This window comes from Arvicola amphibius, chromosome 18 (genome assembly GCF_903992535.2).
Source record: "Arvicola amphibius chromosome 18, mArvAmp1.2, whole genome shotgun sequence".
NCBI classification, from domain to species: Eukaryota; Metazoa; Chordata; class Mammalia; order Rodentia; family Cricetidae; genus Arvicola; species Arvicola amphibius.
Window position 1 is genome coordinate 16993705 of NC_052064.1, and position 23770 is coordinate 17017474.

The following is a 23770-nucleotide window of genomic DNA, read 5'->3' on the forward strand; positions in this document are numbered from 1 at the left end:
GAAAATAAACAAGTGTTACATATCCATAAGCCAAGTCTCCGGAAGACTGAGGCAGAAGGATATGTTCAAGCTTTGGCTATATTAAAACATCATTGGCAAAATGAGCATTCATTGGACATAGCAGGAAATATTTCTAAATTTAGAAAATTCACTTTATACTTCTTTTCCAAGAGAAAGTACGGAGAGTGAGAAGATAAACTCCAGACTAGGATTATCACTGTAGAGTGAGATCAAAGGACAGGGTTGGGAATGTAAGCACACACAACAGGACCGAGCCAACTCAAATGCCCAAATCCTCCCTTCAGAAGCTTTTAATATCCCTTCTGCCACCTGAAAAGCAGGGGAGTAGGGATACCAGCAGGACAGTTCAGATTATGTCCAGGATCCCTTCCTGAAGTTCTGCCTTTCCTAGCAGCCCGGCTCTGTGACGGGCGCAGCAGTTAGAAGCAATGCTGTGTATTTAAGTCCTGTGCACTGGGAAAGGCATTCTTTATCTACCAAGTGGCACTGACAAGCCACTTAATGTCATGTCTTTCTATAGGAAAAAGGTATTATGGCTGAAATTCAGCAGAACTGCCAAGATCAACTTTGATCTTACACCCAAGCAGGATCGCCCAAGTGCTGTGAGCTAGGAGAAAGGACAGGGCACCCACCTGGCACTGACTGGCTCCTCAGCACTGGAAGGTAGGTCATTTGTTGGCGGGACCTCCGATTTTCCCTCCTTGGTCTCTGGTAGCTGGACAGAAAGATGATAATGTCAGTGTACAATGTTTTCTCCAAACTTTGGCTGTAGTCCTTGCTAGGAAACAAAAACCTCCACCCATGACTGCAAACTTGAGGAACTTTTTCCACTTGAAGTTGAAGGGCAGAAATCACACACTGCTTGTAAAAAGCTATTCACAAAATATAACTGGCCCAATGGTCAGATATCTGGTTGAGACATCTGGACTGCACCACGGAAGTAACTACTGGTGCCTTCTCCTGTCTGTCACCTGCAGAAGGGAGAAAGGCAGCCCGACCACACTGATATGGGCATGAACTTGGCAGAGGCAAGACCACCCTCTGCTATCTGAAAACAACAGTGAGACTCCCAGAATCCCCTTCTTTAGAAGGCTCTCCTGCTACTTTGTTAAAAGGGACATTCTGCATGTTTGTATGTGGATTTGTGCAGGATATAACCTCTTGTTCACACCTGAGAGGTAACAAGGAAGCAGAAAGAGCAGTGTTCTGGAGTCAAATTCAAGTTCCGCCCCAGCTCCACCCTCACTCCTCACAGGGCTTCACCCAGCTCTGCCTACAAAGTCCAAGCTTCCTAAAAACCCAGCAGCTCAAACATCTGTAGAAAGCACCAGCGTAGCACCTGCACGCAATGCCTCAGAACTGCCATGCAGTGCCCGTACCCTGCTTTTTATGAGTGGTAGAGAAAGAGCTGTGTTTACACAAATCAGAGTCATTACCTGTTTGGTCATGCTTTCTCTCTTACGCCAAAACCACCACCGACCAGATTTCTTTGGCATCTTGTCTTTAACCCAGGACTCGACAGTGGCCTGCAAACAGTCAGTGCGGGTTAGCTCAGGAGATCTAGCGGTTGTAATCACTGACTCCCCACTACCATTCACCTGTAGGACAGGGCCTTACTACAGAATGAGAGACACTCTACACAGCCCTCAAGCCATCAAGTGCTCTCCCTCCACAGCTCAGGAGGAAAGGCCGTGCACTCCTTGGGAATGACAAGGCTCCAGGGCAGTTTGTGTGAGGCCCGGTGGACCTCAGGGTTCTGCAAGCACACAGACAGCTTCCACCTCTTATTCTTGGAATCTGCGGCTCTTATGATACAAAGTCTGACGAAGGAGTGATATCTTGTGGGTGAGCAGAAAGTTGTCTGTAACAGGCGTGCCAACCACAATCTAATTCAGCCACATGAATGTCACCTTTCAGGAGCCCACTTCTTGCTGTTTCTCCCCATATTGAGGAGAACTTTTAACTGATGATGTAGTAAGACCTATCACCCCCTTCCTTTAGTGCTACTGGGGACTGCACTCAGACCTTCACACCTTCACGAAAGTGCTCTACCACTGAGCACTCAGTCTGCAGCTCAGAAACTGGGATAAATAAATACTTAACAAAAATGGGGGAAAGTGGCAGGCCAGGTGATTGCCTAGGATTTAGTGAATACAGCAGTTTGGATAGTAAACTCAGAACCTTGACTAGAATCCAGTAATAGAGAATATAAACTTTTGGACTGCTGTATGTTAGATACTTTGAAGATCACTCACCTTAGGTAAACTCTTCTGGAATACTTGCAAGCTAAGGATCATGGGAGCAGCCAAAGCCCAGTTGTAGTAACTATGAGAAATAAAAATTGTGCAAACCCATTACACAGAGTCAGAAGCAAAAGCAGGGTTTGGGGTCAGGGCTGGAGCCTACAGAGCGTCGGGGAACTCGAGGAAAAGTGAAAAAATAATCTTATCAAATTGCTTATTCTTTCCAATAAAGAGATGAACAACTAAATTTTGAAGATCTGCTTTAAGCCAAACTTTTGTGAGCCGAGAAGCAGTAAGACTCATAAAACAAAGACAGCATCGCACCAGCTCAGGTCAAAAGTGAAGGTTCAGCCTCACTCGTAAATCATTGTGTTCTCGTTTGTGTGATGACAAATCTTACAGCAAGGAAAGCAATGGCAGTTAGAAAGTGTGGAGTACTTAGCAACGCAAGGGTGTTTACCGGTTATATATCCGTATCACAAGGTTCGGGTTGTCGATAAGGCCAGGGTTTTCTGCAAACTCATGGTAAGTGATGATGTGCTCCATGAACTTTTCTGCAAAGTAAAGCAGCCGTCAGCATGCGAGAGTGCACAGTCTCTGTGGACGGTCACAGTACTCAGCACTAAAGGACTTGTGGGCTTAAAAAAAGGCTTTTAGAGGAAACTATTTTCCATATTTATCAAAAGACACTTTCAAACTAAACCCCAAACCAAAATATAATAAAATCCCCACCCCCTTTCTAACACACTCCGTGAACCCCTGCTGCCATCTGAAGCAGTTCTAGGGATTTCCCTACCAAGGCTCTCCCCACCAAGTCTCCTTTCCCACCCTAGCTGTCTGGGGAGATGGGACAAAGGGCAGTGCTAATGTGATGTGCCAGTCACAGAAAGGAGTGCCTGCCTTCCGGGAAAAGGCATTATAGGTCAGGGGCCAAACTCAGGAAAGTTGTAACTTAAAGTGAATACAAAGTGGGTAAAGGCGGGACAACTGAGGGTCGCATCTGCCTGGACTACAAAGGCTAACCCAGGCAACTTGGTTCAGTGCTGTTTACACTACAATAGCAGGGGATCAGGCGGAGCTAGAGGTGCACTGCTTCCTTGCATGCATAAGGCTCTGCAGTTAAGTCTTAACACAGGAGGTGGGGAGCAAAGGCTGCAAGAACATGGGACGGACATCTCTCAAGCCTGAGACAGAAGGCAATCCCACGTTTTGCTAGAAAAACAGACTGTTTACTCAGTGGACAGACACTGCCCCACAGCTTCAGTCTTTATTGAGTCCTGAGCTTGTCAGGAAGGCAGCTAGGCGCTCCCCACAGGCTCTTTAGCAGTTTTACACCCATGCAGGTCAATGGGACGTGATCTTACCCTGCTGCTCTGCAGACAGAGCAGCCCTAAGTTACCAGTGAAATTCGAGTCTCACAATATAGGTTCTCACAGAACTACCCCCTACACACAAAGGCTGTGAGACTCTAAGACAAGGCCTTATGGAAAGGTACTCACACTCACACAAAGCCAGGCAAGAATTTATGGTAACTCAAAGTAGATTTCATTAATATCTTCCCCTCATGCCAGTAATTTACTGAACAGAGGTCTGGGCACAAAGACAGGTGTTAAATCAAGTGATGACCAGGCTTGCCTTTCTGAGGTGAAGACAGGGATGGCTGTCCAGCATACCTTTAGAAATCTCTCCATTCTCACTGAGGCCTCCACAGAGGGAGAGAGTGACATCAGGCAAGTCCATGGCAGAGTCTGAGAGGCACTCGGTGCCACTGTCTGCAGCTGCACTTCCCACAGACTGTGGGGACTGAGAGCCAGAGAAGGTGTCGGATTCAGGCCACTGCCGGGAGCCAGGATCGGTGTCACTGTGGCAGACGGAAGGAAGGAGAACTAAGGATTTATTCCATTTTTGGCTTAATACATGGTCCTCTAGAATACTATGAGGAACAGATGGGAAATCAAACGTAACTTCTGGGGTGTATGAGTGCATGATGTATGCATGGAAGTATGGGGTAACAAACACACATGAAAAGGCCAGAGCATGGGGCCAGTCAGGTGTTCTCTATCACTCTGCGACTTACCTGCTGTAAACAGGGTGGCTCCCTGAACTGCAACTTGCCATTTGGGCCAGGCTGGTCAACGGCAGAGCTCCTGGGATCTACCTGTCCACACCACTCAAGGCTGGAGCCAGAGGTACATAAAGTGCACGCCCTGTTTATGGGGGCTAGGGATCTGAACTTGGGTTCTTCTTATCCACCAAGCCATCTTCCCAGTGACCCCGCTCCACAGCTTTTTAAAGTAGAGTTTAAAAATAGCCGGGTGGCAGTGTGCACTCAGCACTCAGGAGGCAGAAGCAGACCTTCTCTGTGAGTTCGAGACCAGCCTGGTCTACAAGAGCTAGATCCAGGACAGGCTCCAAAGCCACAGAGAAACCCTGTCTCGAAAAACAAACAAACACAAAACAAAACAATAAAAAACCCCTCACATTATAAATGACAGCAGCAGAAACCTGAGAACTAAGAAATGAACTACAAATGTAGTAAACACTTCACACGGTGCCAGCGTTTCAACTGGGGCCTTCCTGACTGTAACTAAAGGGGTAAAAGAGTTAAAAGCACTTACTCAAATTGCCACAATGAAATAACAGGACAGTTAAGAAAAATTTGACATTTGGAAGCCCTTTGATCACTGCATTCCAAGAAAAAGGGCATGGTAATATACACAGTCTGTAGAAAATTACTATGTCCAAAGCTGTATTCTGAAAACAAAACCCAAGGCTTTTCTAAATTCACTTTAATACTATCCAAAACTAGCCTAATTTAAAAGCAGAAACACTCAAGGGCAAAGTACTCAGGAGGTCTGACCCTCTAGAGCAACGCAGACTGTCTGCACAGCAGTGAGGCCTGGACCTCTCCACTCTCGTTTCTGAGACAAGGCACAGAGAGCTTGGTGCCAGAAGGAGCGCACACTGGACGTTTGGAACGGAGCTTAAATGTGAAGTAAGGAGACGGCACGTCACATTTCTCAGTCGCAAATGGGAACTACTCTAATATTTGAGATGCTCGGATTGCTCACCTAGAAGCCAGCTCTCCCTCCTTTTTTTAGTACTGGGAATTGAACCCAGCAGCCTCATGTGTGGCGAGGCAGGCACTCGGCTGCTAAGTGACATCACCAACCCAAGAAGCCAGGGTCTTTCAAGTTTTATTGAAGCAAAACATGGCACACCTGGTGACATGAACATCTAAGGGCTGAGGAGCAGGTGGCAGCAGAGCAGAAATGCAGACACGTTCTCACCGCAAGTCGTTTATGTTTGGGGAATTTTCTCTTAATAGCAATGCGGACCTTCAAACTAAGAGGAAACTGACAGAGAGGTGGTCTCCTCGCAAGAGCCATGCCCACTGAGATATGGTAATGCAGCAACTCATGCGGCGAGAGGCAGGGAGGCATAGTCACACTTGGAGAAAACTCTAACTCTTTGCACATGAGAGGTCTCTGTCAGCACCTGACTAAGCTGCGGAAGTGGGAGACAGCGGTCTCACACTCCTGTCCCCGTCTGCTCCTCTGTAGAGCCTGAGACAGAGGAAGGCCTGTGTGGGGGCCTCTCACCAACACTAGTGACGGAACGCTAGCCCAACAGTAAGACATGGAGCTTTATCAGTTACGGCAGCTGGTGTCATCCAGCCAGAAGGGCTTGTCAACATGAGGGCTGCCTTCTGACTCAGCATGCTGCCAAACCCACAGGAATGATGGGACACGTGTGGACATCAGCTGTATTAATTATGACTATTTAGTAATATAGAGTGACGATCACAACAGAGCAATAAAATAGCCTATGACATGCCCCAGTTTTCAGTCCTTCCGCTACATGTGGCTAATCAACAGGAAAACTATAACCAAGCTCCACTATATTAGTGACTATTTCCTTTCCCTTACTTTGTTTCTTTTTTGTTCTTTGAGATGTGGTTTTTCTATTATGTAACTCCGGATGGCTGCCCTGAAACTCATTATGTAGACCAAGCTGTCCTTTAACTCACAGAAATCTACTTGCTTCTGCCTCCTGAGTGCTGCTGGGTTAAATTGAAGTGTGTGTCAGCATGCTTGGCCTTGCTCCCTATTTTTTTTAATAGGGATATTTTAAAAAATCTAATGTAAAACTAAAGTAAAAGGACTGGGAAATGAGAGAAAGTCATAATTCTAACAGATCACATTTTAATTTTTTCTACCCTTAAAAAACTGGACCAATTTCAAGTTTTTCTTTTTCTTTTTTTTTCTTTTTTTTTTTTTTTTTGGTTTTTCGAGACAGGGTTTCCCTGTAGTTTCTAGAGCCTGTCCTGGAAGTAGCTCTTGTAGACCAGGCTGGCCTCGAACTCAGAGATCCGCCTGCCTCTGCCTCCCGAGTGCTGGGATTAAAAGCGTGCGCCACCACCGCCCGGCAAATTTCAAGTTTTTCATCTATAAAAACCCATTACTTCAAACAAAGTATATGGGTATTTTAAGATAGTTTACTATATAGAGTTACAAACAAACTTTAAGAACCTCTCAAAAATACCTGTTAAAAATCTTAAATATATTTATATCAATCTCATTTTCCATTCCAAGTAAAAAATAAAGTAGGTTTTCCCAATAAATCATATAAAACAATGCTTGTATATAGTGCACAGTAAATTCAAACCACATTTTCTGAGAAGAAAATTAAGTTTTATAATCAGCATATTAGGATAAAATGAACTTGGGAACACGGTTAACATACATTGTGTTTTAGGTTCATAGTCGAGTTACCTTAAAATAATGAGAGATAGGAAGAATGGTTTGTGACATGGTAAGGACTACGGGCTCTATGGGGACACAGGGTCCCCTAGAACGTGGCCTTATAAGACTCAGGTTCAGAAGTGGATTCACATTCTTCAAATGAGTGAAGAAATTCTTTGTAAAATGTTTGTAAATTAAAATGTGCTGTTTAAAACACACAAATAAAACAAATGCCAAAGAATTCCTCAAGTGTATTCAGTTTGTTATTAACGACTATCAAGAGCGCTAAACTAGGCCTGCAGGATGGCTAAGCAGGTGGAAGTGCTTGCTGAGAGAGCTTGACAACCTGAGTTCGATCCCTGGAGCCTGTGTAGTGCAGAGACAACCGACCCCGCTGTCCTCTGCCCTCCACAAGTGTGCACTGTAGCACCAGCACACACACACACACACACACACACACACACCTCTTATGTAGGTCTCTCTCATTGTACTAAATGTTTCATAAACAACACATTATTTTCAAGTCACTGCACTCAACACACACTATCTGAGAGCTTTCCCCAACCTGAAGCATAAGCAGATTCAGCTAAAAGACCATCACTCTGTTCCTCTTGCTCAGATGAAATAACTGGAGTTTCTCAAGCTGTTCACACCTCACCGCACAAACATTCACTACCTTTTAGGGAAATAGAGAGCTGCCACTTCAGGCTCAAGAGCCTTTAAGTCATCAAGGTAAATGTCGTCAGGTCCCTGGTGCTGACTTCTTTTGTGGACACCTGTTTTTAAAAGAAAAACACACCAGAGGTAAGAATTTGTTACTATTTACTCTGCAACAGCACGAAGTTTTCTAAACAGAATGGGCCACTATCTGCCTAAAGCAAGGTCCAAGGATCAATCCATATTAGGGTTACTGCCTTGCCCTTGTCCTCACTTTGTGCCCTGTTTCTTTCTCTGTTTGTCTGTCAATAGTACTTTACTTCTACAGAGAATATACTTAGGGGGCATGTCCTGGGGTCTTTAAGGGAGAAATGTCACAATGTCTAGAACTTGCTGTTTGTGAGTCAGGAGATGGCAAGGAGACACAGCTGTGCACTGCACCACATAAGGACATTTCAGTGATGCACATATAATGGTGGTACCAAGTTATCATAAAGCTCCTAAAAACTTCCACCACCCAGTAGTGTCTTAGGGTAACATACCATGTTTGTAATGATGGTGGAGTAAATGAACCTATGGCATTGCTAGTCCTGTTAGTACAGCAATCTAATTATGTACACAATATAATGCTTGATAATAATAGTGACTTATGTATTTACTATTAGCTTAGGGAATACTCCCATATACCTACTGAAATCTAAAATAGTATGTCATAATACACTAGCAACGGCATCTTGGCACGTTTCCTGCATCTTCTGACTGCACCAAGAGGACAAGTCAATTGATTTACACTGTGTAAAAAACAATACTAAATTGCTTGATGACATACTTCTCAGACAATAACTCTGTCACTAAGTGATGTACCACGGTATGTATAAAACGTTCATAATCCAGTTGGGGGGGCCGTGAAGAGAATACAGCTAGGAAATGGTAGGAATCTTTCTCCTATCCCTGTGAATTCCTACAGTGTCTTAGACCAAACCAAAGCATCTACCATATAAGAACTGGTCATGCCCCTTAACAGTTCTTACAACAGAATACTTGGTGTAGATTTCTGAGAGAGTCATCAGATTTGATCACAGATCCCCTTGACAGCCACAGTCTCTCTTTTTTTTTTTTTTGGTTTTTCAAGACAGGGTTTCTCTGTAGCTTTGGAGCTTGTCCTGGAACTAGCTTTAGTAGACCAGGCTGGCCTCGAACTCACAGAGATCCGCCTGCCTCTGCCTCCCAAGTGCTGGGATTAAAGGCGTGTGCCACCACTCACAGCCTTATTTTTGACAACTCATTTATGAGTCTGTATCAGTGTGTCAAAATGGAATGTTCTATGTTCCTTTCCTTTTTGTCTTCAAAGTGAAGCAGGCACTCAGCTAATAAGACAGGTGGTTTTAGGTAAGGTTTTACTTCCTTAGATAAAGGCTCCAAGTCAGCATTCAATGTGTGTAGTTTCTGACTCTTACTGAGACAATTGATTCAGAGTAAGGAGTTGTGACAAGGGCTGGACTCCTCCTTCACACCAATTTAGGAGGGAAATTAGTGAAAGAAAGCACCAATAATTAGTGGACACTTAAAAATATTTCTATTTTAGGTGTATGGTGTTTTGCCTGATATATGGCCATGTGCTTGGTGCCCAGAGACCAGAAAAGAGAACTGGGTCCCCTGGAACTGGAATCATAGATGATTGTTAGCTGCCACGTAGATGCTGGGAATCAAACCTAGGTCACTCAAAGTGCAGCCAGTATTCTTAACCATTGAACTATCTCTCCAACCTCCAGTAGATATTTATTTTTAAACCATACGAAACCTACAAAATTTTCCTTTAGCTAAGCAGATGTCTGAGAAAATATTTTTTCTCCATTCTACTTTTACTTTTATTTAAGCAAAAGGCCATTTAAGATTTTATTCACTAGCACATTTAGTTAATAATCAAAGACAGCACATGAATCTTGGTAGAACCTTAGTTTAAAAGCATAGCACAGGCTGGGCGGTGGTGACACACGTCTTTAATTCCAGCACTCGGGAGGCAGAGGCAGGCGGATCTCTGAGTTAGAGGCCAGCCTGGTCTACAAGAGCTAGCTCCAGGACAGGCTCCACAGCTACGCCCTGTCTCAAAAAACCAAAACAAAACAAAAGCACAGCACAGGTACTTAGTGTACTTGGGGAATATACACAGGATTTCTTCACACTGACAGTGGCACTATCAGTGTATCATCAACTGATTTGAACGCAATTCATTTACTTTCTTAGTAAATACTTCTTAAAGGTCCACTGAGTATTGACTCAGAAACTAACAGAAGGACGCTTACCATCTTGTTCGGAATTTAGAGAGTAAGAGAAGCCACATAGGTAAGTGATCACAATGAAGTCTGGGACATGTTCTGACTGGAGATCACAAGAACAAAGGCAGCTATCTCACAGTATGTGAGACACTGAAATAACACACCATCCACTGATGCTGTGTGATGTCAAACACAATTACCTTTCTTCTTTGTTGGTGAGTCTACTTTAGCAGCTGGTTTGGATTCTGAGGGAGCTTCTATTGAGGATGGACTGGGAACATGGTCTGCATCTAACATAGATGAAGTCTGAGGAGCCTCGAGAGGCAGTTCAGGAAGCTGAGCAGAAGCTGCATCACTCAGCTGCTTACACAGGGCTCTGGGTTTGGGTTTCACTATGGTACAGATAGTGTCTTCAACAGTAGCATCCTTCTCGACTTCTCTTATGAGGCTGTCTTCACTGGGAATGACCCTAAAATGAGTGTTTTCCGACGGCGTAATTGTAGCTGTCCTTGGATGACAGTCGTATCTTTCTCTTTTGCTGACCTGCAAACATGAATTGTTTAAAAATGCTCATCTTGAGGGAAACAGCTTATAGCACACATGAAAACTTCATTCATGACCCTACTGCTCCTTAAGGCAACTTAAAGCACTCAGTCATATAAACAAGTCAATTTCTGTTTTTCCAAAACTGAATTCAACATGGGATTTAAATGATTTTCTTCCAAGACTTGGATCTTTCAGTACATTATTCCTTCATCGTGAGTAGCTGAAAAGTCTATGAACTTCCTCCTGCCCATTGTCTAGAGCACAGTGGGCAAAACCTTTACCAGCTGAGTTATATCCTACCCTAACTTTCGGGATTTAATTTTTCAGTGTGGAAACTCTAGTTTCTTTTAGGTATCTTTAAACTTTTTTAAATCAACATTATTTGTTATGTTGAAATACAAAAGATATTATTGTATTAAGTTATAAGTAAGTGTACAGTGGAAATTTTGTAAAGAAATGTTAATTTTTATTTATCTTTCAACCACAAGAGGGCAATGCAATCATTATACTCTGAGCTCAATAAAAAATTGCTTCCTTCATTTAACAGAGCAAAGACTCTTTACTGGTGTTTACTCATGATGTGGGAGTCCCCTCTGTGTGTTGCTTATATTGGTTAATAAAGAAATTGCCTTGGCTTGATAGGGCAGAACTTAGGTAGGCAGAGAAGACAACTGAATTCTGGGAGGAAGAAAGCAGAGTCAGAAGGACGCCATGGATCCGTGGCTAGAGGTAGAGGTACCGAAACTTTTCTGGTAGGCCACAACCTTGTGGTGATATAGAGATTGTCAGGAATGGGTTAAATAAAGATATAGGAGTTAGCTAATAAGAAGCTAGAGCTAGCCGGGCGGTGGTGGCGCACGCCTTTAATCCCAGCACTCGGGAGGCAGAGGCAGGCGGATCTCTGTGAGTTTGAGACCAGCCTGGTTTACAAGAGCTAGCTCCAGGACAAGCTCTAAAGCTGCAGAGAAACCCTGTCTCGAAAAACCAAAAAAAAAAAAAAGAAGCTAGAGCTAATGGGCCAAGCAGTGTTTTAATTAATACAGTTTCTGTGTGGTTACTTCGGGGCTAAGCTAGCCGGGCGGCCGGGATGAGCAAGCAGCCTCCTTGCAACATACTCAGACACATCCTAGTCTTTCCAGTAAGTCACAGTACCTTGGTAGACTCCGGGAACCCGCCCCAAGTCCACTCCATGTGAGACTCGGATCTGAGCAGGCTCTCAGCGGGCTTCACCTCCAACTCTGAATCACTCTTAGGACACATTGCCTGGGAATAAGTGCTGCAAACACACAAGAACAAAGAAAAACAAGGCTCAGTCTTGGTGAGAGTCACAGTGCGTAGAGAAGAGTAAATCTAAGTGTGACTATGCCAACTACAAGGACAACACTCCAGTGAGGGACACACCAACTGCTCATTCCACTTGAGTCCTTTGCTAAAATAAAAACGACAGTAAGTGATTACGAAGGACTTTCCAGGTCTCCTGTAGTCCCTCCATAATGTTTGCTTCTCGCAGGAAACCAATGATACAGGTAGTTTTGTAAGACGAAAACACACAGGAAGGTATGATTGATAATCAGTTAATATGGGCTGTAGAAATGTCAAGAACTGGAGAACCTGGGTCCAGTTCCCAGGAATCCTATGGCAGCTCGCAATCATCTGCTAACTAACCACCTGTAACTAACTTCCTAGGGGCTCCAACTTTCTCTTCTGGTTTCTGTAGGCACCATGCATGCATACAGTGCATAGACATATATGTAGACAAAACAATTTTATGTATAAAATACATAAACTTAAAAAATCATTTAAAATCTGAAGGTTTGATCACAGAAAATAAACAGTATGACCATTCTTTCACTACATTATTTATTTGACACCAAATAATAGATTTTAACAGTAGGTAGAGCAAATTCTATGCTAATTATTCGGATTTACAACTATCAAACACCATCAGAATAAGATTAAATTTAGGAACAAAATAGTTGTTAAATACAGTTCATATTCATTTAAATTTTACCTGATGGTTACTATTACATATGTTATTACTATCAAATAACATAAAAGCTACTAATATGCACCCCCTTCTTCCCTTAGGAAAACAGAAATTTCAGAGATACTCACGTTTCTAATGGGGACCAATCTCCATCAGACAAGGGATAGTGATCCCCAGAATGGAAGAGTGGAGGCTCCTTATAGTCTTCTTCCTTTAAGGAAGCATTTGAAGATCCTCTACGAAAGGGGAAAAACAGCAAAACACAGAGAGGTAGGAATGATTTAAAGTCAGCTTTAAAATGGGTACCAACAAGTCTCTTATCAACAGAAGGCCACATGATTAGCAGCATCTTTTGGAAAAGGCTAACATGATCAAGGAGGTATGCACCAAAGCCACCCACCATATAATAGGATAGCCAGCAGCCATATATATCATATATGGATATATCATAGAAGGATATACAATAAATGTGATTAAAAACTTCTGATAGGCTAGGGATGTTGCTCCATTTAGTAAAATAAATTGTCCAAAGTAAAAGCTATGACTTCACTTTTCATCATTAGGGAATTTATCACACGTCAATATGAGGTTTATATGGGGTAGCATGTGGAAATCTCTGGAAAGCATAAGGCACAATCCCGCAGGTTTAAGAGCTTTTTATAGAACACTCAAGCCCCAGTAGTGTGTTGAATGTAAAGTGGAATCACACCACTTAATTTGGTGGGCTAAGAGCACAGAAAGAAAACTGCCATTTGTTCTTCAACCACTATCACACGGATGACCTTCCAGTGCTTGGGTCCAGTGCTCAGTCAAACAGGTGGAAGAAAATTCTATCTTAAGTGAGAAATAAAATACACATTCTGCCTTAAACTGCTACCTTGAAATTTCAGGTAGTTCTGATTTGAAAAGTGTTACAGGTTTTGAGTAATTCTACAAACTGGTATGTAAGTGGTGATCAGAAACTCCCACTTAAACTGAAACTCCTTTAACTTATAAACTCAAAACAAAACTGTTTCCCAGGGAAAGGTCTGATACCAAATATAAGAACCTGAGAAGGGATGCCAGGTGTATTGGTATATACCAATCACAGTACTCAGGAATTGGAAGCAGAGGATTATGAGCCTGAGGCCAACCTGTGCTTTACAGTGAGACCCTGTGGAAGGAGGGGGAAGCAGAAAAGAAAGGGGGATAAGGAAGAGAAGGGGACAGGGAGGGAAGGAAAGGGGAGGAGGGAGGGATGGGGCAGGCAATGAAGGAAGAGGAGAGGAGGGCATAGAAGACAGGAATAGAGAAAAGGGAAGGGAAGGGAAGGGAAGGGAAAGGAAAGAAAGAAGAGAAGGGAAGGGAAGAAGAGAAGGGAAGGGAAGAAGAGAAGGGAAGGGAAGGGAAGGGGACGGGGAAGGGAGAGGGAGAATGAGGGAGAGGAGGACAAAGGGGCAGGGAAGGTACGGAGGAAGGGGAGGGAAAGAACCTCGGGTTGGAAAGCTACACAACTGGCCTATAATGCTCCCACTTGAATCTGCGCACTCCCAGCAAATTACTCAGTAAGAGCTCACAGTCTCTTTTCTGAAACATACTCAATGCAACGAGGCACACCTCCAGATTGTCCCGAAGAGCACTAGCAGCACACAAGATCTGACAGTAAGTGGGATGTGATGCTTCTTTCACTCATCCCACAATAAACAGTTGGGTGAGGGCATCAGACTCACACTATACACCGTCAAGAGTAGCAGCAGCTACTAGCTGCCTTAGGGCTCTACTGGGTGCACAATCCCCTGTCCAGACTGGGAACCTTACCTTGCTGTCTGGGCTCCCTTCTCATCATCAGAGCTCACACCCACATCACATACATCTTCTGCGACAGGAGAAGCCGTCTGTTCCTCCTTCCTATTGTCCTGTTTGCACTTCTTTCTCCTTCGTTTCTTCTTTTTCACAGAACTTGGAGCGAAAACTGTCTCTTTTTCCAAGGTGTGAGAAGTATCTGGGCTCTGAGATGGCCTTTCATCTCTGCTTGACTTCACCAAAGGGGTGTCAATATCTTTAAAGAACTGGTCTTCAGTAGGAATTGGTGAAGTGGCAAGATAAGCAGGTAGTTTCTCCTTAAAGAATAAAAGAAAAGTTACCTACAACAAACTGGACAGTTATCAAAACAATAATTTCTCAAGTATACAACTTCTCACAGGGGTAGGAGGGCATAGTCCATAAAGGTAGACTTAAATAAATGTGAGTTCATTTCAGTATGTAACTGAGTCTTTGTCAGAGCCGCACAGAAGATGAAAAGCCTGCAATTAAATTCTGAGCCAATTAGGCGGTGGGGGAGCACGCCTTTAGTGCCAGTATGAAGAAGGCAGAGGCAAAGAGTATCTCCTTGGGTTTAAGGCCAGCCTAGTCTACATAGCTGAGTTCAGGACAGCCAGGGCTACACACAGAAACCCTACCATGAAAAACAAAAACAACAAAAAGAATCTGAGCCGATTAAATTCTGTACAAAGAGCTATCAAAGTGGCAGCAGTGTGCTGAGTATTACAAGGACTGACACAATGGTAAACCAGAGGTGAAGCAGAGGCCAAGGCCAAGATCACATCTGACAGGGCAGCAGGGCAGGATTTAGAGCCAAGTGGTCAATGAACGCAGAGTGAGGAAGTGATCGCGACAGAGGTGACATCCGACAGCGAAGGAGATCAGAGCACCTCAATCCAAGTGTCCTCTCAGGAACTCAAAGGAAGAAAAGGTAGCCCGATATTTAGAATAATTAAACTTTTCAACTTAATACTGAATAAATTAAATCTAGTGAACTTCTCAATCATTTATTTCAATCAGAAGAAAGGAGAGGTAGACAAGCACAAATTAACTGGCCCACTGCGGGCTGGTGGTCCTGGCTGGTAAAGGAAAATAAGCCACGAGGAACAAGCTGGTAAGCAGCGATTCTCCATGGCCTCTGCCTCAGTCACTGCCTCCAGGTCCTGCTCCAACTTCTCTTAATGAAGTAAGCTGTAGGGTGAACTTCATGGTTCATACAATAGATCACAGCAATAGAAACATAATTAAGACATCTACCAATAAGACGATTCTATAAACCAGGCAAATCTACACCTTGGAAACTGTTAAAAAGAGGTTGTTTCAGAATTGCTGACTGAAAAGGAATGTTGATAATAGTCAAAAAGTCAGATAAACAAAGACTAAATAAACAGCACCTATTGGGGGGAGGGGCAGAGGAAGGAGTTTCTCTGTGAGTTTGAGGCCAGCCTGACCTACCAGGGCTAGTTCCAGGACAGGCCCCAAAGCTACGGAGAAACTCTGTCTCAAAATTCCAAACAAAACAAAACAAAACAAAAAAACCCCACCACCTAATAGGGTTTTTGTTAACTTTTAATCCCCTTTAAAAACAGGTCGTATTTTATCATTTATTCATAGAATAGAATAGTAATTCTAATATTTGTAGGATGAATTGGGACTTTTTTACTGTATTATTTTTATTTTAAAGAGGCCCTTAGTATGTAGCTCTGGCTGTCTTAGAATTTACAATTGTGCAGGAAAATCTGGTCTAGTTAGTCATATAGGAAACAGAGAAAGTTTTGCAAGGTTGATGCTCTTCGAGTTGACCTTGCTAACGCAGGCTTTAAACAGAACTGCTGGCAGGACCTGTAGCAGGCCAAGGATCACTGGCTTACATAATGATCATCAGTGACAGGGCCTCCATCTGATGTTCAGAAACATCAGAAATGTACTATGCTCATGATGCCTTACTTTGCTCTTTGCCTTTGCTTCTGATGAGGCGAAATTGTGTTTATTATCAATGCAGATGAGGTTATAAAACACCAGTAAGATGTCCGGGAAAACAACGGGGTCAGGTTCCTCTGTAAGCTGCTCTACCTCAGGGCTCCTCCGCAGAACGGTGCCTACACTGGAGCTCTCTCCCAAGCTCAGAAAAAAGGCAACCAAAATAATCTTGTTTGCTTTTGATATTTTTGTTGTCATTTTTCTCTTTGTGAATTCACATCATCAAATCAGTAGTTCACCTTCAAACCTCCAAAGTCTCTGTATCCAAATAACTTGAAGCTTCGTATTTTTGCTTTAAGATTTAATTTTTTATGGAAAAAGATAGTGACGCTTCTACAGGGTTTAAAAGAGCACATTGACTACATCAAGAAGAGCTTCTTCTTGTTCCCACTCAGGAACACCCAGACTGCACAAGGACATGGGGCTTGTACAAATGTGCTGTCTTATAGAAGAAGCCACATGTACACTAATATGTAAGATGACATAGGCCAATTAATTTAACTCTTGAAATCATAATTCAGTGGCTCTTAAGGTCATGGGTATAATATTCCTAACCAAACAAAAGAATCACTTAAAAAAACCCTTATTAGTATGGGGGGCAGGTGGGTGGCACAGCATCAGTATGGCATCAGAGTACAACTTTTTGGAGAAGTTCTCTCCTTCCATTTTTATATGGCTCTAGATACCAAACTCACATTGTCACACTGCCTATCTGGAATGTGTCTTTACCGGCTGAGCTATCTCTCTGGCCCTGTAATCAAGTCTTCTGATTTTTTTTTTTGTTTTGTTTTGTTTTGTTTTGTTTTTCGAGACAGGGTTTCTCTGCAGCTTTTTTAGAGCCTGTCCTGGAAAGTCTTCCGAATTTAAAGGTCACATATGTACATACTCACACACAGTTTAAGAGATACATCTCGAGGCAGAGCTGAATGAATTCAAGTCAAGTCATAAGCTTTAATGAACATCAAGTAGGAAAGCCCTTCGATACTAGACAGTCTCCAAACCCTAAAAGCTGGTGTGAGCTTTTTTGGGGGTTTAGTTCAACATGTAATGAAAGCTTGTTAGGCAATAACAATCATCCACACAAGCATGCAAAGAGCTGAGCAGTTGTTTTGAGACGTTTTCTAGAAGCCTGACACAATGTGCACAGGGACTGTGACCTTCGAGACTTACATATTCTTCTTCAGTCTCCTCCACAAAGAAGGCTTCTCCATTATCCCCCAACTTCATATGAAGATCCACTGCACTGCCGTTGATCTCTATATCAATCTAAGGAGGAAATGAACATAATTCAGCACAAAGAATCTTTCATCTAGGCTAACCTAAACCTCAATTCTTGGCTCAAACGCCAAATGTGGCACTGGGTTTCTAGAGATATAGCCCAGAGAAACACTGTTACCAGCCCCAGAGTCCACCCCTGAAAGAAATAAACTTGGGTACTGGGAGAGAATCGAAAGAAATGTTTTCACAGCATTTTAAAATTTATTTCCTAATCTCTAGACTTTCTTTTCTTTCTCTCTTTGGAGGACAGGGTCCTGATAAGTTGCCTACCCTAATGTTGAACTCACAAAATTCTGGCTTAGATTTTTCAAGTGCTGCAGTTACAAGTCTGAGCCACCACGCCCAGCTTAACCTGCCAAATATTACAAAATGTGAGAAATATTGCTAACAACCGTTTCTGTGTTTCCCAAGTTATAGACAGCATAATAGGGCTTGTCTCACGGAATTCAAACATTAAAATGTTTCAGTACCCTCGCATTGAGCTTTGTGTGAATTCTCTGCTAGGGTTTTTATCCCAGGTCCCTATGTAACAACAGATGCTGTAAGGACCAATGAGCAGTCACTGGTCTTCTGCAAAGTCTGCTGGTGACTAGCACTGTGCTTTGTTATTCAGTTCAGCCACAGAGCAAAGCTTGGGGGCATGTGGTTACATATATCTAACTTTTGTATATGTGTGTACATGTATGTGTATATTTGTGTATGTGTGGGTGCATATGCACATGTGTGTGCATCGAAGTCAGAGATCAAACTCAGGCTGTGAGTCCTTAAGGCACTGTTCATCTTTCTTGAGACAGGGCCTCTCACTGGAACCTGGGCTTGCCTGATTAGGGCAGGCTGGCTAGGCAGAAAGCCTAGGAATCTGCTTGTCTGTCTCCCCAGAGCTGATACCAACAAGCACATGCTACCGATTGGTTCTGGGGAATCAAACTTGGCTCCACGTGCTTGTAGAACAAGCACTTCACTGACAGAACCGTGTCTCCAGAGCTCATGTAACAGTTTATAAAAATGAACAATTCAAGGAGGAAACTATTGGCCAAAATAGAAAACACGGGGGGGGGGGAGTGGGAAGAACTGATAGCGATGTAAGAAAAATTCAGCTTTTCCAAGGTCTCACCTGTTAAGTTAGCCCATCTCAAGGAAACGTCCACAACCTCCCAAATGCAGAGCTGTGGAGCCCAGGCCCAGGCCCAGTGTATACACAAACTCTTGCACTCGGGGAGCATTGCAGGAGAGGGGCAGGGAGACTGTAAGAGCCAGAGGACCAGGAAGTCTGTTGTCTGATTGTGCTTCCTGGGAATGCTAGAGGTGACACAAGTCTCACCAGCACGAGCTGAACACAGACAACACTGTAGTATGTGTACATGCTAATGTGGATGTGGGCGGGGAGACGAGGGGCTTCAACCTGACACGGACAACTACAGGCAACTACGGATGCTAAGTGTGGAAGTCTTCTCCAGGCTTATCATGATCTGTCCTGAAAACATACACACAAGTAACACTATACAGACTGTTTCAGATCTCACACACACACACACACACACACACCAATTAATGAATAAAGAAATCAAGAATCAGCCAGGCAGTGGTGGCACCATGTCTCTAATCCCAGTACTCAGGAAGCAGAGGCATGCAGATTTCTTTGAGTTTGAGGCCAGCCTATAGTTTTTGTTTTTCTTGTTTTTGTTTTTTCTCTATTCTCTTGGTGGTGGGGCACCCAGTTCCCTAATAATCACATGGAAACTTATTCTTTTTATGAATGCCTAGCCTTAGTTTGGCTTGTTTCTAGCCAGCTTTTCTTAACTTAAATGATCCCATCTACCTTTGTCTCTGGGCTTTTATCTTTCTCTAATCCATATACTTTTCTTTCTTACTGTACAGCTTGTTATGTAACTGTCCCTGATGTCCTTTTCAGTCCTTCTCCTTTTCTCACTCCTCCTCTTTTCTCCTTCTACTTAATCTCCCTGCTTGGCAGCCTCTGCTAACCTTTCTCCTGCCTAGTTATTGGCTGTTCAGCTCCTTATTAGACCAATCAGGTGTTTTAGACAGGCAAAGTAACACAGGTTTAGAGTTACACAAATGCAACATAAAAGAATGCAATACATCTTTACATCATTAAACAAATATTCCACAGCATAAACAAATGAAACACATCTTAAACTAATATTCCACAACACCAGCCTTGTCTATACAGCCAAGGGTACACAAGGAAACCCTGTCTTGAAAAACCAAAATGAAAAATAAGTCATGAATTTGAAAGAAAATCAGGATGGGTATCGGGGGAGGGTTTGGAAGGAGGAAATGATGTTAATTATAATTTCAAAACATAAAATATTAAAAAAAGAGAATGAAATTTGAACATTACAGAAGAAACAGTTCACTACAGTTGAAGAGAGAGCTCAACAGGTAAGGCACCAGAGAGCAGTGGGATTCCCAGCACCTACGTCAGACCGAACACAGCTGCTTTAACTCCAGCTCCAAGCACACACCCTCTTCTGACTTCCTCAGGCAGCCACACTCACAAGGTACATATATATACAGACACACATATGCATTAAAAGTAAAAAAAAGAAAACATTTATTTAAATGAAATTACTGATACTAATATCGTCTTTAATAAAAATACATTTACACGGATATTCTTCAAATTTTTCATTTTTAGATGCTATCAATTTAACCCAAAGATAGGGAAATGAAATAATTATTTTTTAATATTCAAATTCAAAGTCTTAATTATTTAGGTATCATCTTAACACTTCACAGCCATTATCTTATATTTCAAACACATTATTCTATACACTCACTATTTAACTCTCTTGATTTGTGGATGAATGAAGCTTTGTCTTTCCAAAAATTTAAATGTATATAAAATTGTGCCAAGATTGAGTGCACTTAAAAGGATATGCAAGAACTCTTAAGGCAAAAAATTATGCATTTGCTCATGTGTATGTGGGTGTGTGTGCATGTGCACTGTTCCCAGTTGGTGGAACTATTTTGGAAGGATTAGGAGATGTGGCCTTGTTGATGGAGGTGTGCCACTGGGGTAGGCTTTGAGGTTTCAAAAGCCAGGCCAGGCCTGTCTCCAACTTGTGGATAGGAATGCAAGCTCTCAGTTCCAGGGCAAGGCCAGCCTGGCTGCACGATCCCTGCCATGATAGTCATGAACTCCCCTCTGAAAATGTGCCACTAATTAAATGCTCCTTCTTCAGTCTCTTCACAGCAATCAACAGTAACTAAGCACCAAGGTAGAACAAGTGCTTCCCAAGGTTACTATTTTAAAGAGGACTCTCAATCTGATAGATCAAATTCTAGTAAAACTGTCTGATAAAATAATGACTTTCTTTCTCAGAGTCATATTTCCTTGACAGTGGTTTAGTCTTGTTCAATGTATATAACTGATGTTAAAATGGAAAAGATACACACAAATAATGGATTAATAAATACCCATTTTGGCATGCACTCTTTGGGTGAGAATATCTCTAAATATCTTTTGGGAGTCTGCCCACCCTTATTTCAGACTCTACATTTCAAGTGGATTCTGGTGACGGTGAGGCTGTGGTTTAATCCAGTCCAATCAACATGTTCCATTCCCAGTTGCAGTGACAGGTCTGTGATGGATGTGATTCAAGTGCTCTCATGCACTGTAAAGATTTGTCACTCATAATGGTTTAATAAAACGCCAATTGGCCAGTAGTTAGGCAAGTACAGGTGGGGAAATTAGACTAAGAATCCTGAGAAGAGTAAAGGCAAAGAGATGCAGTAGTCAGCCAGATGCAGAGGAAGCAAGATGAGAATGCCTCACTGAGAAAAGGCACCAAGTCAGATGGCTAAACAAAGATAAGAATATGGTTAACTTAAGTTGCAAGAGCTAGTTAATAATAAGCCCGAGCTAACAGGCCAAACAGTTTATAATTAATATAAGCCTCTATGTGTTTCTCTGAGACTGAATGGCTGCAGGACCAGGAGGGACAGAAACGTCTGTCTACATCCAAGTGCAAACTCCAGGACTTCTAAAGGAAGGATTTCTCCTGTGTCTGCTGAGCTAATGGAGTAAGGCTGGAATCACTGGCTGTTCTCTGGCATGAAGAAAAACCCACTCAGAGGCAGCACTCTGAGGTGGGGAACCAAAATTCTGGTAGCAGTTTGAAACATTTATAAAACAGCACTGACTGAAGTAGATGCCCCTGGACTTTGGCTTTTCTGCTTATGAGAGCAGGAGGCGGTCTCTTATCACCCATGTTGGGGACAGTTTCAATACACTGGGTGTTTTCCTTTGAAAAATAACCATGATATTGACTTTGTGAAAGGTCAACACAAAGTTTGCTTTCTTAAATTAAACTCTTGAGTTCTGGGATGTAGTAGGAGTGCTGGTGTTCTATCAAACGCCAACACATCATGGAAAATGACTGCCTCTCTAGATAGTATTTTTAAGGTCCTTAGGATTTCAGGTCCATTTCTCAGGTGTCACCATGTCTGAAAATTTAGAGTCAGTTTTTTAAAAGATAAATAAATAGCTGACCCTAATCCCAAAAGACTGAGAAAACAGGCTAATATAACCATTAGTGCATCTTAACACAGACATGGCTTATGTTTTCCTGCCATAAGAAGGCTGTGTTTTGATAAATAAAATGGACAGATTTCTTCCCTAATATGCCCCGAGATTCTGGGATATAAGGGAAGGAATAGGATGTGTCTGTGTATTATGCTCCTACAAGTACTGGGGTTTTTAACTTTGACTGGGTATTTAAAAATGGAATTAACTGTGTGGCCTGGTAAAGAAATCAAACCCCAATGAGAAGGCACGCAGAGAATGCGCCCATCAGTTCCTCATCACTGCAGGGGACACTGCTTATACACATCTGCTGCAGCTCTGCTCTGCTCTGCAAGGCCAAAAGACCAAGGCAACCTATCAATTAGAAACCTGTTTCCAGGTATGTGGTGGGGAGAAGTGTGGTTGGGGAGAATTTGCTGGGAAGATACCCAGAGAAATTTTACAAACAGATCCTTGGACACCTAATGAGAAACTTCAGGGCATAAATGAATGGTCTGAGTACCCCAAACAGTTCCAATCTGAAAGCACTAATACTGTCACTACAAACAACACAAAGACCAGCGCTCAATCCCAGTTTTTAATCTCAGCATTCTGAGGCAGAGGCAGGTGCACTCTGTGAGTTCAAGGCCAGCCTGGTCTACAGAGTGAGTTCCAGGACAGCAGAGCTACAGAGAGAAACCCCGTCTCAAAAATCAAAACTACAAAGAAACAAATACCACGGCACTAACTATGGCTGGACAACGCTGCCCTAGAGCAGAAGCTCCAGGTCAGGAAGTAGAGCTGTAGCTGCTTGTGTTCCCAAAGGTGATCAGGCAACAGCTGGTCCACAAAGTGTGGTGGAAATAATCCTCTAACACTCAGAAAGGACTTTTTTTCGGGGGGGGGGGGGGGTTAATTTTAGGAAAAGAAAAAACCTAAGTTAAGCAGAGGGAAATGTATCCCAAAAAATAACAAAAAGCTCAGCACTCTTAACTTAGTCTTTAACACATGCATTTCCACCTGTGCCAGGAAGCGGGGCAGGGCTCTCACAGGGCTGCACAATCTTAGTGAGAGCGGCCGGCATTGGCCAGGTGGATAACGTGGGTGTGGAAAGTTGCCAACTACATACTCTGCAAATTTTATAATTAACTCAATTTTAAAACTTACGACATACACACTAAAAAAAACCTCCCTAGTTCCCAATACTCAAGGCAGGGAAAGGATATTGAAAAACAACAACAACAACAACAACAAAACATCACTCCCCCCCAGTAAAAGCAAAAGAGGAAAAACACAAACATTCAATTGGGGAATTAATTTCTTTTAAACAAGTATAATCTACACCTGATTACATGAGCTTAGTCTACTTACTCCTAATCAGTATAATAGTATTATCTTCCCTCCCTCCCTCCCTCCCTCCCTCCCTCCCTCCCTCCCAAACTACAATAGGTTCTCTCTCATGTCTCAAATTTGCTTTGTGGCTGAGCTGAGGATGCTCCTCACCTTATGGTCCTTCTGCATGCATGTCCTCAGTGCTTAGGTAATAGGCACTGGCCACCATGTCTGACTTATGCAGTGACAGTGACAGAACCCAAGGCTTTGTGCACCTATGCAAATATTACACTGACTGAGCAGCTAGCTCTCTAGCCTGTATTATTTTATTTTTAGAAAGTCTCTCTTTCTTTTATTAGGATTTTAATGTGAATGTG

General features: G+C 42.8%; 1 protein-coding gene across 5 annotated transcripts in view; it reads right to left on the reverse strand.

Annotated features, from left to right (window-relative positions):
- The window catches only part of Lpin2 (lipin 2), a 71690-nt gene that overhangs the window by 7338 nt on the left and 40582 nt on the right, over nucleotides 1–23770 (reverse strand). For all 5 annotated transcript variants that reach the window (XM_038315237.2, XM_038315236.2, XM_038315234.2 and 2 more), the window contains exons 3-13: nucleotides 17426–17521; nucleotides 14273–14574; nucleotides 12604–12711; nucleotides 11641–11764; nucleotides 10143–10485; nucleotides 7686–7785; nucleotides 3938–4125; nucleotides 2725–2818; nucleotides 2277–2346; nucleotides 1458–1547; nucleotides 654–736 (exon numbers count right to left, since the gene is read on the reverse strand). In XM_038315237.2, the coding sequence (XP_038171165.1) occupies nucleotides 654–736; nucleotides 1458–1547; nucleotides 2277–2346; nucleotides 2725–2818; nucleotides 3938–4125; nucleotides 7686–7785; nucleotides 10143–10485; nucleotides 11641–11764; nucleotides 12604–12711; nucleotides 14273–14574; nucleotides 17426–17521 (1598 nt within the window). The remainder of the gene's footprint in view (nucleotides 1–653; nucleotides 737–1457; nucleotides 1548–2276; nucleotides 2347–2724; nucleotides 2819–3937; nucleotides 4126–7685; nucleotides 7786–10142; nucleotides 10486–11640; nucleotides 11765–12603; nucleotides 12712–14272; nucleotides 14575–17425; nucleotides 17522–23770) is intronic.